Source organism: Ailuropoda melanoleuca, chromosome 4 (assembly GCF_002007445.2).
Source record: "Ailuropoda melanoleuca isolate Jingjing chromosome 4, ASM200744v2, whole genome shotgun sequence".
Classification (NCBI taxonomy): domain Eukaryota; kingdom Metazoa; phylum Chordata; class Mammalia; order Carnivora; family Ursidae; genus Ailuropoda; species Ailuropoda melanoleuca.
In genome coordinates this window covers 25,024,372-25,041,604 of record NC_048221.1, presented here as the reverse complement: position 1 = coordinate 25,041,604, position 17,233 = coordinate 25,024,372, and the positions used below count along the sequence as shown (strand labels likewise).

Sequence of the window (17,233 nt, the reverse complement as noted above, 5' to 3'; positions counted from 1 at the left end):
TCAGTCAAAAGGATTCTGTAGTTATGGTTGTCTTTCATTTCCCCCAAAGCTACATCTGTTCATGGATGGGGTTGAAGTTTTTATTTGAAATGTTTTAGCTGGTGTATTAGCACTCCCGTTGTTTGAATTGAATTAAAATGGAAAGCAGTAGGAAAACTAATTTGGCCTGTTATATTATGGTAGTATTTCATGCAGTTGTGAATTAATCTCACATCTGACTATGGGGTTAATGCTTTATCCAAGATATCTGTCATCCTTGACCTTCTGCTATGTTAGGGGAGATTGGTAAGACCCATTTTCTTTGTGGCTGCTTCTGGAGGAAGAGAATCTTAAAAGATAGGGTGACAAAGCTTATTGATACAAGATAGATATTTAAAAAATCAATTTCTGTAAATTTTAATGACATCTTCTGTATTTTTTCTTTTTTATCTCAGGCAGACACGCATATATCTGTTATTTTACCTACTGTTCATGAGGTGGATCTTTTCAGGTAAATTTTATTAACTGCTTTTTCTCTTTTACTTTGTGATATTATTTTAAATTTCTTTAGGAAATGAATGTTCTTAAATGTGGAAAAAACTGGAAGAAAAAAAAAGGAGGGGAAAAAAACTGGAAGAAAATAGTCACTATGTTTCACATATTATAAATCAGTGGTTCATCCCTGACTGTATATTATGAGCTTTGACAGGGAAATTTGGATATGAATTGGTATTACCTGGTAGAAACAAATTATTTTTTGTTTGGTTTGGTGTGAGAATGGTATTGTAATCACGTAAGAAAATGGACTGACTTTTTAGAGATGCATTTTTAAGTATTTTGAGATGAAATGTTATGAGGCTTGTATTTTATTTTAAAATACTTTGATAAGAAGTGCCTGGCTAGCTCAGTTGGTAGAAACTTAGACTCTTAAAATACTTCAGTAAGAAAAAAATTAATGAAGTAAAAATGTAAAATATTGTTAACTCTAGATGATATATAAATGGGGGTTCTTACACTATTGTCTTTCTTTTTCTGTATGTATGAAACTTTTCAAAATGCAAAATAAAAAAGGGGAGAGAAAACCTAGCACATAAAAAAAGAAAAGGAAAACATACCAATGCCTGTGCCTTACCCAGAACAGCTGTGTAGAAATCTCTGGACTGGTGCCCAAGTTCAGCTCCTAGGTGGTTCTGATGTGTAGCCCAGCTTGAGAAACCACTGCCGTTGCCGAGCAGTTATTAAATAGTAATACGTGCAATTGGGAGTCATGTGAAAGACTTAGAATGGGTTTTTTGGTTTGAGTTTTGTGTGTGTAGAATTTTGTATATGCGTGACCTTTAAGCTACATGGGATATTGCTTCAAAGAGTGATTTGTTTTATATGCTTGATTTGTTTTATACACTTGGCCCTAGTACAGCCCAGTAATCCCCCTTCTAGGAATTTACCCCAATAAATATGAAAGTACATATCCACACAAAGACCTGTATGCAAATGTTTATAGCATCTCTATTCATAGCAGCCTAAAACTGGAAACAATGCAAATGTCCGTAAACTGGTAAATGGATAAACAAATTGTGATTCATGCATGTGCATGGAATACTACTTAGCAATTTAAAAAAAAAGTGCACTATTGATACAGTCTGCAATATAGGTGACTCAGAAGCATTATGTTTAGTGAAAAGAGCCAGATTTTAAAAGGCTACTTACTGAATGACTCCCTTTATATGATATTCTGGAAAAGGGGCAGACATCAGGTCAATGGTTGCCTGAGGGTGGGAGGGAAATCAACTACAAAGGGGATGGGGGGAAATTTTAGAGTGTTGGAAATGTTCTAGATCTTTGTTAAGTGTGAATTTTACTATATGTAAATTATAAATCTTACTTAAAAACAAATTGACTTTCTTTTAAAAATTAGATATTGTAGCATTCTTAGAATGAAAAGGGGGAGGTCCCCCAAATAAATGAATAGTTATCACAGGAAAAATTTGCTAAGAAGGATGCATACTAGTTATACTTTTTTTTTTTTTTTTTTTTTAGAGGGNGTTTTTTTTTTTTTTTTTTTTTTTTTTTTAGAGGGAGAGTACCTGCATGCAAGTGGGTGGGATGGGGCAGGGTGAGAGAGAGAATCTTTTTTTTTTAATAATAATTTTTTATTATGTTATGTTAGTCACCATACAGTACATCCTTAGTTTTTGACGTACTGTTCCATGATTCATTATTTGTGTATAACACCCAGTGCTTCATGCAATATGTGCCCTCCTTAATACCCATCACCGGCCTATCCCAATCCCCCACCCCCCTCCCCTCTGAAGCCCTTAGTTTGTTTCCCAGAGTCCATAGTTCTCTCGTGGTTCATTCCCCCTTCTGTTTACCCCCCCCTTCATTCTTCCCTTCCTTCTCCTACCGATCTCCCTGCTCTTTCTTATGTTCCATGAATGAGTGAAACCATATGATAATTGTCTTTCTCTGCTTGACTTATTTCACTTAGCATAATCTAGTCCAGTCCAGTCCATGTTGCTACAAATGTTGGGTAATCGTTCTTTCTGATGGCTGAGTAATACTCCATTGTACGTATGGACCACATCTTCTTAATCCAGTCGTCTGTTGAGGGGCATCTCGGCTCCTTCTACAATTTAGCTATGTGGACAGTGCTGCTGTGAACATTGGGGTGCATATGGCCCTTCTCTTCACTATGTCTGTGTCTTTGGGGTAAATACCCAGTAGTGCAATTGCTGGATCATAGGGTAGCTCTATTTTTAACTTTTTAAGGGACCTCCACACTGTTTTCCAAAGTGGCTGTACCAACTTGCATTCCCACCAACAGTGTAAGAGGGATCCCCTTTCTCCACATCCTCTCCAACATTTGTTGTTTCCTGCCTTGTCAATTTTTGCCATTCTAACTGGCGTAAGGTGGTATCTCAAGGTGGTTTTGATTTGAATTTCCCTGATGGCTAATGATTTTGGACATTTTTTCCACGTGTCTGTTAGCCATTTGTATGTCTTCATTGGAAAAGTGTCTGTTCATATCTTCTGCCCATTTTTTGATTTGATTATGTTTCTCGTGTATTGAGTTTGAGAAGTTCTTTGTAAATCTTGGATACCAATCTTTTATCTGTAGTGTCATTTGCAAATACCTTGAGAGAGAGAATCTTAAGCCAGTTCCATGAGTGTCATGGAGCCCCACATAGGGCTCAGTCTCAGGACCCTGAGATCGTGACCTGAGCCAAAACCAAGAGTTGATTCCTTTAACCGTCTGAGCCACCCAGGCGCCCCTACTATTTATACTTTTGATACTTCGTTCATTTAGGAATAAATTAAAGACTATGCGTAAGTTAATACAAAATTTGATTAATAGACATGTTTTCTTTGGAACTGCTGGGTGCAAATATTAATGCTTTTCTGTTTATTATCAGTTATATTTGCTTTTGTGGTAATTAATTATTCCTACCACTAACACTTTTTATTACCATGTGTCTTTTCTCCTGATTATGAATGACATGTTCTTGCTTTTAAAGTAGGACAAGTGAGGGCCCCCTGGATGGCTGCCACTCAGGTCATGATCTCAGTCAGAGTCGTGAGGTTGAGCCCCATGTCCCGCTCCGCACTCAGCTAGGAGTCTGCTTGAGATTCTCTCTCTCCTTCTCCCTCTGCCCCTCCCCCTCAATCTCACACATGCTCTCTCTCTCTCAAATAAATAAAATCTTTAAAAAAGTAGAACAAGTGAGTTTTTTTTTTTTCATTCTTGTTGCTCAGGAGGTGAAGAAACTGAAAGTCAAACAACAGTAGGCTCACACAGATGGCTCTGTGCCGAGCATTTAATATCTGACACTCAGATGAGTGACAGCACTCTTCATTTTGTGTGTGGAGAGCTTACATTGTATGTTTTTTCATGTGAATAAAAGTTTAAATGTTTATCATTTACATTGAAGATGATTTTTTTTTAAGATTTTATTTATTTATTTGACAGAGAGACAGCCAGCCAGATAGGGAACACACGCAGGGGGAGTGGGAGAGGAAGAAGCAGGCTCCCAGCAGAGGAGCCTGATGTGGGGCTCAATCCCATAACGCCGGGATCACGCCCTGAGCCGAAGGCAGACGCTTAACGACTACGCTACCCAGGCGCCCCTGAAGGTGATATTTTTATAACAACAATGAGTTGAGAGCAAAGGACTGAGGCCTGGAAAGATGTTTGAAGCTGAGTGCAGAAATGCAGTTGAGTGTAGGGGCTTGTCTCCCTTGTTGTACCAGGTCAAGTCTTGTTAAGCTACCACTAGTCCATGGACCCTGACTTCGGTGTCAGCTCTCTTGATCACATAGTGTTCTCATTCAGTTTTTAAGTTGGGCTTACAATTGAGGGACGGTTTTCTGTTGAAAGAAACACATTCTTTTGCCTAGAATCAAGGACGTTTTACCTGATGACATTTGCTGTTCGTTCCTCATACAGCAAGAGGCATATCAGTTACGTGTCCTCATGTTCCTCCTTGCCTCCGTCTTGAGAATGAAGCCATCTTGGCTTTCTACCCCATTGGCAGAGTAGATAACAGCTATGGGTGTTTTGTTTCAAAGACTGTAAAAGTCTATTACTACATAAAATGTGTTTCTGATACTCATTGATACATGTTAGTTTCTTTTAGCTTTTAAGATTATAACAACATGCTATGTCTTCCTGGAAAAGTTTGAAACTTTTATTTACCTAGTTATTTACATGTCTGGTTATCTATTTATATATGTATGTATTTATTCATTCATCTCTTCATTTGGAGTAAGTTTCTAATTTTTTCCAGGGGATGACTTTTGAGGGGCAGCAGTGGGACTTAGCATAAAGCATGGAACTCCAAAATGGGGATATGAAAATAGTGCTAAAAAATGCCCTATAATTTCCCTACAGGCCCTCATTTTAGTAATTTTATACTGCAGTTAGATGCCTACCACCAATATTTATTGAAGTTAGAACTGGAGATAGGGTTCCTTTCTTGAATATTGAATACTTACCTCTCCAATACTACTTTTTGTAACATATTTCTAAAGTAATATAGGGGTTTCAGAGAATACTTTCTCTTGTAACTGTACTTGGTGTCTGTTTGTGCCCTTACTGATTATATATTACAGTACTTGTGAGAAAAAGTAATTTGCAGCTTTACTGCCTTAAGGATGCCGCACTATTAAATATATACTTACACACACTTGCCACTTTTCTGTAAATCTGTGATTGTTTCAGAAGTTTATGTACATATGTGTGTGTGTATGTATGCATAATACATGTAATTATATATATAAAAATTTTAGACAATCACTAATTTACAGAAAAGTAGTAAGTATCGTACAGAAAACTTCCTTGTACCACTTGATAGTCAGTTGGATACCTGATGTCTCATCATCTCTGAATACTTTAGTGTCTGTGTCCTACAAATAAAGACACAATGCAGTCATCAAAATTGGGAAATTAACATTGATAAGTTAATACCATTTAATTCAGATGTCACCAGTTGTCACAGTATTGTCTAGTTTAGAATTATGTTGCATTTACTTGTCATGCTTCTTCAGTCTCTCTCCTTCAATATAGAATAGATCCTCAGTCTTCCTTTCACACACTGAGCTTCTTGTGGATTACAGGACAGTTATTTTGCAGGAAATCCGCTCAGTTTAGGTTTGTTTGGGATTTACTCAAGATTAGCTTTGAGCTCTGTGTCTTTGGCTGGGGGGTAGCTTGCCTTGTTACTAATGATGTTCACCTTGTAGTATTTTCCAAGCTTCTCGATGATAAACTATTCGTTTTCCTTTTGTAATTAAGTATTTTGTAGGGAGGCACTTTAAAGCAATGTATATGTTGTATTTATTGCTGTGTAATTAATTACCCCAGTACTTTGAGGCTTGAAAGAACAAATATTCACACAGTTTCTGAGGGTTAGGAATCTAGGAACAGCTTAGCTAGATGGTTCTAGCTCTAGATCTCTTACGAAGTTACAGTCAACATTTCAGCCAGGCTTTTAGTCAGTGGGACAAGTGGGACATGAGGGTCTTGACTAGGGCTGGAGAATCTGTTCCCTAAAAGGCTGGCTTACTTGGCTGCTGGCTGGAGGTCACAGTTCCTTGTGGCGGTTAGCAGGAGGCCTCGTTTCTAGCCCTGTGGACCTGTCCATAGGGCAGCTTGAATGTTTCCACAGTATTCAGAGGTGATCTGAGAGAAGGCTAAAGCCAATGTGTCTTTTACAACCCAACCTACAAAGTTGCACACTATCCTTATTCTGTTCAATACATGTAAGCCATTAACTAGCCCACAGCTAAGGGGGGGAGAATTCGGCTCCATGTTTTAAAGGAAGTGTCAGAGAATTTGTAGAAATATTTTAAAACATCGTACTGTGTACATCTATGTGGACTGTTGGTTTCCTTTTTTATGCAATAGGTTATTAAAGTCCATTATTCTCATTTGATGTTTCAGTTGTCCCCAGTTTGGCCAATGAGAGTTGTCTCACTTCAAGTTGGCCTCTATTTTTTTTTTTTTTTTTGACATATTCTTGTCATTCTTTAAATACTTCCTTGCCTTCTTGTATAAGATGTTCCAGGCCTATCTTTTCTTTTTTAATTAAAAAAATTGATATATAATTCACATACCACAATATTCACTCTTTCAAAATATACAGTTCAGTGGTCTTTACTATATTCACAAAGTTGTGGATCACTACTTCTAGTTCTAAAACATTTAATGACTTCAAAAAGTAACCCTATTCCTAGTGGCGGTTATTCCCCATTTCCTCTTTCCTCCCCAGCCTCTGGGAATCACTTATCTACTTTCTGCCTCTATAGATTTGCCTATTCTGGCCATACCATATAAAGAGAATTATAAAATATTTGACTGTTTGTGTCTACTTTCTTTCACTTAGCATGTCATTTTCATGGTTTATACATGCGGTAGCATGAATCATTACTTCATTTTACTATGTTCCATTGTGTGGATATACCACATTTTGTTTACCATTAATTCACTGAAGGACATTCAGATAGTTTTTAGTTTTTAGCTATTATGTGTAATGCTACTATGAAAATTTGTATATAAGCCTTTGTATGGACATATGTTTTCAGTTCTCTTGGGTTCCAAGATTATCTTGTATTTTTCCTTTCCTAGCTCTGGAATCAGCCATTTCTCCAAAAAGCCTTGACTTTTTTTTTTAGTGGAGAATAGGATTCAGAAGCCAAGATCTGGGTACTAGTTGTGCTCATTGCTATTGGGATATCATTGATTTTAGGCCTTCTCAGTGGACAGAGCTAGGGAATATATACATTTTTGTAAAGGGATGCATGCATACATACTCGTATACAATATATATACATTTTTGCATAATATATTTATTTCTATATCCATATAAAAAACTATAAAGTTATACCACTACCCCTAATTCCAGTCCTATAAGACAGGGTTCATTTTAGTTTTCTCCCTTGCTGTATTTGTATTTCTTTTCCCTTTCTGAGAAACTACCTCCTGTTATCCTTAATTAATTAATTAATTAATTTGATCAGTTCCTGTTAATAACCAGTCTTCATCTCTGCTTAAACCCTTTCCTCTGTGCAAATGACTTTCTTACTCCTTTTGGGCTCTGACACTCCATACCCAGCTGTCCTTCTTCATGGATACCTTCATTAACCTTCTCAGGCTCCACTCCACGCTAGATTGACCCCCATGTGGTTACTCTCCTACCCCATTTAGGCTTCTATATTGTACATTAGGCCCTCTCTCCATATGGATGCCATCCTCACCTTGCTTGTGCTCTGGTTCCCAATGCTAGACTAACCCCCACAGGAATGCCCTCCTTACCCTACTGTGCTCCTACACCTCTTTCCAAGCCATCTCCATGTGAACACCCTACCTCCCCTGCTCTTCTGTCGCACCACGGACAGTTTCAACACACGCTGGTTCTGACACCACACCAGGCTGCCCCTCCAGCCCTCTCGTACTTCTTGGCCTCTGTCACCCCAAACCAGATCACCTCCACACATGTACACTTTCTTCACCACATTTGGGTTCCAGCAGCCCCCCAGGAAGGCAGCTCCTCCATGTGGATGTCACACAGGCCCTCCCACCCCTCTCTGAGCCAACATGTCTTCTTTCCCTCCTGGCAGAGATGACCACCATGCACCATGTTCTGCTTTACGATTGACTTGTTTAGGAAAGAAAGAGGAGGAAGAGCTCCTTGTTCTTATCCTTGAACTGTTTTTTTTTTTCTTGCACTTCCTTCACATTTGTTTTCTTGCTTTTGAATAGTTAAAATTAACTTTCCCTAATTTCCATTTGACAAATCTGTTTTATATTTTTGTACTTAAGTGTTCTTCCTTTCTTCCTTCCTTTCTTCTTTCCTTCCTCTTTCTTGTGTGTGTATATGTTTTCAACTAGATAGATTGGTTATGATTTTTTAAGTAGATATTCTCTAATCTACTAGGAATAATCGTTACCCTAACAGAAGGAAATTACTAAATAAGTATGTTAGCAAATGTCTGAGGCTAAGAAATGTACCAGACTTGTGTCCTGATAGGCTTCCACCTAATTCCAGGACTACTATAAAAATATGGAGCATTTCTGTAAGGGACGGCTCTGCCCAAGAATCATTCTGTTGCTTGGCATTATATCTCCCCCTTGTGATTTGTTTTCATCATTTTTTAATATTGAAAGCATTAGCTTTTATTTGTTATTTTTTTAAAAGATTTTATTTATTTGAAAGAGAGCATGAGCAGGGGAAGGGGCAGTGAAAGAGGGAGAAGCAGATTCCCCACTGAGCAGGGAGCCCAATGTGGGGCTTGATCCCAGGACCCTGAGGTCATGACCTGAGCCGAAGTCAGACACTTAACCGATTGAGCCACCCAGGTACCCTGAAAGCATTAGCTTTTAAATTAAGTACATCCAGTAAACATCCTCTGGAAAATTAATTTTTCTTGTTTTCTTCAAAATATTTAGAATAGAAATTCAAATGTAGGAAAGCAATATTGATGAAATAGGTCTACCATATGGTAAAATTTAATAATTATTTTATGGTTTTATTATATGTTAGCCATTTTTTATGTGTCAGTATATTGCATTTAATTTTCTGGAAATTGGAATGAGTCAAATTGGTATGTTTTTATGTGGATAAAAGGGACTTATGCATCACCATGTTCTAAATGAATTTGTATGTCACAATGAGATACAAATAGCTGGAAGGCTTTATATCGGTATGAAGTTTTTAGAATAATTAAAAACTTAAAAAAACAGAGTTGGATAAATAACAGTTCTATTGTATAAATACCTTTCAGGTGTTTCTGCCCAGTTTTCCTTCATAGTCAGATGCTTTGGGAGCTGGTCCTTTTGGGGGAGCCCCTCGTGGTCATGGCACCATCACCATCAGAGTCCTCAGAGACTGTATTGGCACTTGTTAAGTGAGTATATTTGGTTCCTAACGGTGATAGTTGCCCTGTTTTTCCATCTGATATGTTTGTGCACACATTGCATTGATCCACACAACACCCTTCCTTGTAAGAAGGCTGTGCTCATTATAGTACTGTTTCATGGATGAGAAAATTAATTCAGGCTCCATGCAGGCTGGAACTGTGTTTTGATTTTTCTGAGCAACAAATATTGATTCACTTAAACAAAGTTGGCATCTGACAAATATTAGTTGCATGAATGGTCAGTGTCTCATAAAAGACATACAACTAGGAAATTAGAGTGCTAGAACTTCACCCCATCTTCTGCCCCAAGTCCAGTGTTCTTTCAGTACACCATTCCACATTATTATGCATTGCCACTTGTTTTTCTGGTTTCCTAAAATGAGTTTGTTGTTTACTGAAAATAAATAAATAAATTATCCCATTGTGGGTATACTGTGTGTATTGATGTTTTATAGTTATTGAGTAGGGCCTTTGATTTTTTGTATCCTTTGTTTTAAATGGTCTTCTTGCTCCACAGCTGTATTTCTCCATTAAAGTACTTCAGTGACTTCCGACCTTATTTCACTATTCATGACAGTGAATTCAAAGAATATACTACTCGTACTCAAGCCCCGTGAGTAAACAAAGTGACTTTTATTGACCAAGTATTACCTGTATAACCAAATTATGCGAAATTAAACCTTGAACTTGTATCTTGATTTTATAAAGGAAGGTTTGAGGAGCTGCTTGTAATACTTCTGCATTTCAATTGTCAATCTGATTTTTTTTAAATGATTTTATTTATCAATGGAAGCTGTATTGTCATTAATAGCCATCTGACTATACTTTGAGTTCTGTTTTCTTGCCTTACTTCAGGGCCTCTTATAGCATGTTATCTCTTGTTGCTCTGTAACTTCCTTTTCCTTCTTCCTCTTCACTTCTTCCCCTTCTTCCTCTTCATTGAATTGTCATGGAAACATGAAATTTCTTCCCAATATGTGAAAGGGGAAAAAATTATCTTACCCTTTCCCTTTTAGCTCCTGCTGTATTGCTCACCGTCTTTTCAGAGCTAAAATTCTAGGATAACAACAACAACAAATCTCCATTTACTGTCTCTACTTCTTGGTTTTCTGGTTGCTTCCCAGTCCATTGCAGGTTGATTTCTCCATTTCCAATGAAGTCATTTTTGGCCAGAGTCATCAAGACCCTCTCCTTGCCTGACCCCATAGGCACATTATTGCCCTGTTTTCCCTGCCTTCCTTTCTTACAACGTTCAAGCTATTGAGCTTGAAAGCATTTTTTTTTAAAGATTTTATTTATTTATTTTTGAAAGAGAGAGAGAAAACCCATCAGTGGCGGGAGGGGCAACAGGAGAAGCACAATCCCCGTTGAGCAGGGAGCCTGATGCGGGACTCAATTCCAGAAACCTGGGATCATGACCTGAGCCGAAGGCAGACACTTGACCGACTGAGCCATCCGGGTGCCTGAGCTTGAAAGCATTTTAATCCTTGATGCCACTCTCACCTGGCTGTCTGGTGATGCATCTCAGTCTCTGGTGCAGAGAGGCCTGTCTGTGCCAGCACCTTAAATGTTGGTGTTCTTCAGTCCTGTGTTCTGGGATCTGATTTCAGACTGATAATTCTTTCTGAACAATCTTATCTGTACCCACAGCCTCTGTTAAGACCCATATACTGATGACTAAAATTTATCTGTCTAGCCCAGATCTTTGCAAGGTGCAGACCTATATGTCCAGGGTTTTGTTGTTGTTTTTTACTGCTTTACCACCTGGACATCTTAATGGCACCTGAAACTAAATGTATACAAACTGAATTCTTTCTGTTTCCTTGTTTTCTTCCCTTAACCCATGCTTCTTTTCATGAATGGTACTACTTTTTACTTAGTTATCAAAAATCTAAATTGTCATAAATTTCTCCTTCTTAACATGTCCCACATCAGGTTTTCCCAAATTCTATCAAGTCAACACCATAAAATCTCTCTCATAATGACATTTGTTATCTGCTTTCCAAAAGTCTCTTCCCAGTCTTACTGTCTCCAGTCTTTATCATATCTGTTATTGCTTTTTCCCCAAACCCCTTCCCCTCTTTGTAGGGCATCTTCCAAATTCCCCCTAGAGTGATCTTCCTACATTCTCATTCATGTGGCATCCTTCCACTTGGTTCTCTCGTACCTTCCATTTGCCTACAAGGTTTTTAAACTTCTTAGCATATTAACTTGGCACTTAATAATCTGGCCAGCATCTGCCCATCTATTTTCATTTCTGACTCTTCATCCCTCTTGCTTTTTGCTGTAGGAATGCTGAGCTCTTTGTAGTTCTTCAGGCACTCCACAATCTCACTTCTTTGCCTTGCTCGTGCTATTTGTTCTCCTGCATCACCTTTACCTCCCTTATCCGCTTGCCAAAGGACTTCTATTCATCTTTCATATCTTTGTGCAAATGTCATCTCTTTGGTGAAGCTGTATCTTTGTTTTTTTCTTTGCTTTTAGAGTTTATTTATTTATTTTAGGGAGAGAGAGAGTGTGTGTGCACATGCAAGTTGAGGAGGGGCAGAGGGAGAAGGGAATATTCAAGCAGACGCCCTGCTGAGTGCAGAGCCCTACATGGGGCTTAGTCTCAGGACCCCAACATCATGACCTGAGCTGAAATGAAGAGTCAGATGCTTAACCGACTGAGCCACCTGGGCACCCCTGGTGAAGCTGTCTTTGAATCCCTTGGTAGACATAGTTTCTCCTTTGTAATTATCATATGTTTTATGTCACCTTCTCTATTTCCTAATTTTGGCATTGTAATCGGGTATGTATGCCTTTCTTTCTGTATACTTTTAAAAAGACCATTCTTTTCATCTTTACTTGCCTAGTGCTAAACGTGGTGCCTGGCATACAGTTGATACGTTAACACATTGAATGAAGGGGAAGATAATCTGTTGTTCAGTCTAAAGAAATTATAAACTGTTCTTCACTGGAACATTTGTCTTTTCCTCACTTTGTTTCTGTTTTGTTTTTATGTAGGCCTTCAGTCATATTAGGAGTAACCAACCCTTTTTTTGCGAAAACACTCCAGCACTGGCCACACATTATTCGAATAGGAGACCTTAAACCTGCAGGTAAAGTATAAATTCAGTGTTCTATTTTTAGTATGTGAGTTGGCTGAGAAGGTTCATTTCTTCCCCTTTGTTTTCATCTCTTGATTACTTTTTAATTATGTCGATGGTAACCTTTTTGGAGGCAATCTGAATAAGGGCCTTTGGAGAAGAGCCTAACTTCCCACTAAAATATACAGATTCTTATATGTGTAACCCATCGTGTCCTTCTATCAAAAAATGCACTTCTAGTGTTATAAACACAGAATGAATTATAACACAATGAAACCTCAAAAATTTGAGCAACTTTTTGTATATGGATAAGCCCGATTAGACAGGGATGTCCAACACTGCTTGAATAAAACCTTGTAGAAGTTGGAATTACTCAGTTTGGCACAAAATTCTCTGCTAGGTCTCAAAACAAGTATTGTACATTTCTGTGGCAGTGGTATTGATTAAGGAAATGGTCAAAGGTTATGCTTTCCTTGAGGAAAAGATAAATAGTATTTTTCTCATAGTAACTATTTAATAAATGTTTTTAAATTAGTAGATTAATTCAGAGGTTGGAAGTTCTGTTAACTTAGATGACAATTTAATGGTATCTCTGACATTCCTCACTGCACGTTTCTGAATTTTCTACTGAAATAGTAATACTTGAGATGCTGAAAATATTTTTAAATAACTTTGCAATGTGTTACTTTTAAAGACTTCTTTTGGTATACACAGGTATATTTCAAATATTATTTAATAATTTATGAGCTATCCTTTCTGGTATATACATAAATCTAGATAGATATGTTAGACTCAAGCAATAACAATTTTTTTTTAAGATTTTATTTATTTATTTATTTGAGAAAGAGAGCAAGAGAGAGAGACAGAGAGAGAGAGCATGGGCAGGGTGAGGGGCAGAGGGAGAAGCAGACTCCCTGCTGAGCGGGGAGTCCAATGTGGGTCTTGATCCCAGGACTCCAGAGCCAGAGGCTGACGTTCAACCAACTGAGCCACCCAGGCACTCCAAGCAATAACAATTTAAATCAAATTATTTACAAACATTAGACTCAATCTTATACCAAAATCCTTAGAAGCCTTAAGAAATAGAGGAAAGAGCAAATAGCTTCACCTTGGCTCTCATGTCTCTGTGTTCTTAGGCAGAACAGCCTCTTTAAGCCTCAAATTCTTTGTCTGCTGAGAGATTAAACAGTTCCTGACTCATGGCATTCTGTAAATGTTATAGTCACCTGCCATTTCACTGTGTCCTCTCTGATTTAATGATAATTTAGAACATAGCAGTCACCAGAGTCTTAGCTATGAGAAGATAAGAAACAGTTTTTAAAATCTTAATTTAATATTGACATTTATTGTCATGGTTTTGTCCTATTAATCTAGACTATTTGATTAATTGTAATGTAGTTGACTACTGTTTATTATCTTTTTCCAATGAAAAAGGCTCTTTGTTGTGGCTTTAAGTAGAGGAACTTTTGCATGAAATCATTGGTAAAGTAGTGTGTTTATAAGAAAGTGCCAAACTGTTTTCAAAAGTGGCCCACCATTTTTACATTAAAAAATTTTTTTTTAACTTTGTTTTTAAGTTTTTATTAAAATTCTAGTAAGATACAGTGTACTACTGGTTTCAGGTGTACAGTAGAGTGATTCAGCACTTCTACACATCACCCAGTGTTCATCACAAGTGCACTCCTTCTTTCCCATCACCTATTTCACCCATCCCCCCGCCCCATGACCATTAATTGGTTCTCTGTAGTTAAGAGTCTGTTTCTTGGTTTGCCTCTCTCTTTTTTCCTCCCCCATGCTCATTTGTTTTGTTTCTTAAATTCCACATATGAGTGAAATCACATGGTATCTTTCCCTGACTGGCTTATTTCACTTAATATAATATTCTCTATACCTAGCATGGGGCTTGAACCCATACCCCGAGATCAAGAGTTGCACACTCTTCTGACTGAGCCAGCCAGGCGCCCCTCATTTTACATTCTTACCAGCAGTCTATGAGGGTTCCTATTTCTTCACATCCCTGCCGCCAGCATTTGATACTGCCTGTGTTTTTCATTATGGCCGTTTAGTGGGTTTGAAGTAGTGGTTTTCATTTGCTCTGCCCTAGTGAATTATGATGTTGAGCATCTTTTCATCAACTTGTTAGTTGTTCATAGATCTTCCCGGATGAAATGTTGATTGAAATCTTTTGCCAATTTTTAGTTAGGTTACTTGTCTTACTATTTAGTTGTAAGAGATCTTTATGTATTTTGGATACAAGTCTGTTTTTAGATATATGATTCACAAATATTTTCTCACAGTATTTGGTTTCTTTTTTTGTTCTTAATGGTATCTTTTGAAGTGCAAAAGTGTTTTTTTCTCCCGAGTTTAATTAAGATATACTTGACAAACAGCACTGTAAGTTTAGGGTGTACAGCATAATGGACTTACATATATTGTGAAATGATAGTAAGTTTAGTTGGTATCTATCACCTCATGCAGATACCAGAAAAATAACAGGAAAATAATGTTGTTTCCTTGTGATGAGAACTTTTAGGATTTACTCTCTTAACAGTTTTCAAATACAATAGTATACAGGAGTGTTAACTATAGTCATCAGGTTGTCATCAAGTATCTGCATTATATCCCTAGTACTTAATTTATCTTATAACTAAAAGTTTGTTCCTTTTGACCACTTTCATCCATTTCCCTGGCCCTTCACCCCTCACTTCTGATATCTACAAAAATGTGTTTAATTTTGATGAAGTCTAGTTTATCAGTTTTTTTTTCTTTTACAGATTAGCCTTTTGATATTGTATCTAAGAACTCATTGCCCAACCCAGGGTCACAAAGATTTTCTCCTAAAAGTTTTATTATGTTGGCACCTACATTTAGGTCTATGAATCACTTCAGTTATTTTTTGTGGGTTAAGTGTCCAAAACAATCTTTTTTGTATGTTACTATTCAGTTGCCTTAGCACTATTTGTTGAAGACTATCTTTTTTTCTATTGAATTTCGTTGGTACCTCTGTGGAAAATCAATACTAATGCAATGTCTTGATTACTGTAGGTTTATATAAGTTTAGAAATCAGAAAGTGTAAGTGTTCTAATGTTGTCCTTTTCCAAAATTGTTTTGGCTATTTTTGGTGTTTTGCATTTCCATATAAATTTTAGGATCACTTTGTTAATTTCTGCAGCAGCTAGCTGGGATTTTGATAAGGATTGTTTTAATATGCAGTAAATTTGGGGGTTTTTTTTGGTGTCTTCTAATCCAGGAACTTGAGATGTCTTCTGTTGTTTAGGTCTTCTTTAATTTTTCTCAGCAATGCTTTGTAGTTTTCTTTTTAAAGGTGTTTGTTCTTTTATTTGAGAGAGAGTGAGAGAGTACAAGCAGGGGGAGCAGCAGAGGGAGAGAGAGCTGATGGCGGGGCTCAATCCCAAGATCCTGGGATCAGGACCTGAGCCGAAGGCAGACGCTAAACTGACTGAGCCACCCAAGCGACCTTGTGGTTTTCAATATACAAGTCTGATTATGATGTTATTAGATACAGGTTTTTCATAGATATCGTTCATTAGATTGAGGAAGTGCCTTTCTATTTCTAGTTTTTGAGAAGGATTATCATGAATTGGTGTTGAATTTTGTTAAATGTTTTTTCTGTGTCTATGGTGATTGTCATGTGGTTTTTGTCCATTATTAATATGGCATAGTAATTGGATTTGGGATGTTAAACCTACCTTATATTCCTTGGATAAATCCCATTTGGCCATGGTATATAATCCTTTTTATATGTTGCTAGATTTGATTTGCTTTTATTTTTTGTTGAGCCTTTTTGCATCTGTATCCATGAAGGATATCAGTCTGTAGTTTCTTTTCTTGTAATGTCTTGCTAGCTAATATTCTTGTTACTCTGAGAAGCCTCTTCAAGCAAGTGAAGTTACCATTTAAAAGTAAGGCCTAGGACCAAGGGAGGGGAGGGGACAATTCTTGAATTGCTTTTTCAAAGTGGGGATAAGGGCAGATATTGAATATTAATTAGACCTTATTTTAAGCAGCTACTTTAGAGACAAGCTGCTGTGTTCTGATTATTTCCATCACCAGCTTATTTGGACCACTTCATCAGGTATCATTTTTTCTGCTGGAAAGCAGTGGTGTGCTCTATGGAAACATTATGCTTTATAGATTCTTAGTGGTCACTGAGGAGTGAATGCTAGAGGTTGTTAGTGTCTTCAGTTTGGTCCTTGTTCAGTTAATGGAGAAAATATGTTGTGAACAAAGGCACCAGGGGTGATTTGATGATTTGGGGCAAGACTTTAGTGTCTGACTGTTTCTGGGACTGGCAGGTCTTATGTGAGCACAATTCTTAACAGAAGTGCAAAATTTCATTAAGTTTACTGTGTTTATGATACTTTTCCCCACTTATCTTAAAAGTTGTTTTTATTGTGGTAAAATGTACATAACCTGAAATTTACCATTTTAACTAGTTTTAAGTATCTAACTCACTTAAAAATAATACAGTGGCATTAAGTATATTCATAATGTGCAACCGTCCCTACTGTCCATTTCCAGAACTTCTTCATAATCCCAAACAGAAGGATTTGGATTTAGTTCATCCAGGGGGTGGTGGGTGGAGAGATGGGGTAACTGGGTGATGGGCGTTAAGGAGGGCACTTGATGTAATGAGTACTGGGTGTTATATGCAATTGACGAATCACTAAATTCTACCACTGGAAATAATAATACACTATATGTTAATTAAATAGAATTTTAAATGAAA

At 37.3% G+C, this 17,233-nt stretch overlaps 1 protein-coding gene across 3 annotated transcripts in view; it reads left to right on the top strand.

The window, feature by feature from the left end:
* The window catches only part of DENND6A (DENN domain containing 6A), a 56,629-nt gene that overhangs the window by 26,072 nt on the left and 13,324 nt on the right, over positions 1–17,233 (top strand). For all 3 annotated transcript variants that reach the window (XM_034658505.1, XM_034658504.1, XM_034658506.1), the window contains 4 exons: positions 435–490; positions 9,259–9,381; positions 9,911–10,006; positions 12,400–12,494. In XM_034658505.1, the coding sequence (XP_034514396.1) occupies positions 435–490; positions 9,259–9,381; positions 9,911–10,006; positions 12,400–12,494 (370 nt within the window). The remainder of the gene's footprint in view (positions 1–434; positions 491–9,258; positions 9,382–9,910; positions 10,007–12,399; positions 12,495–17,233) is intronic.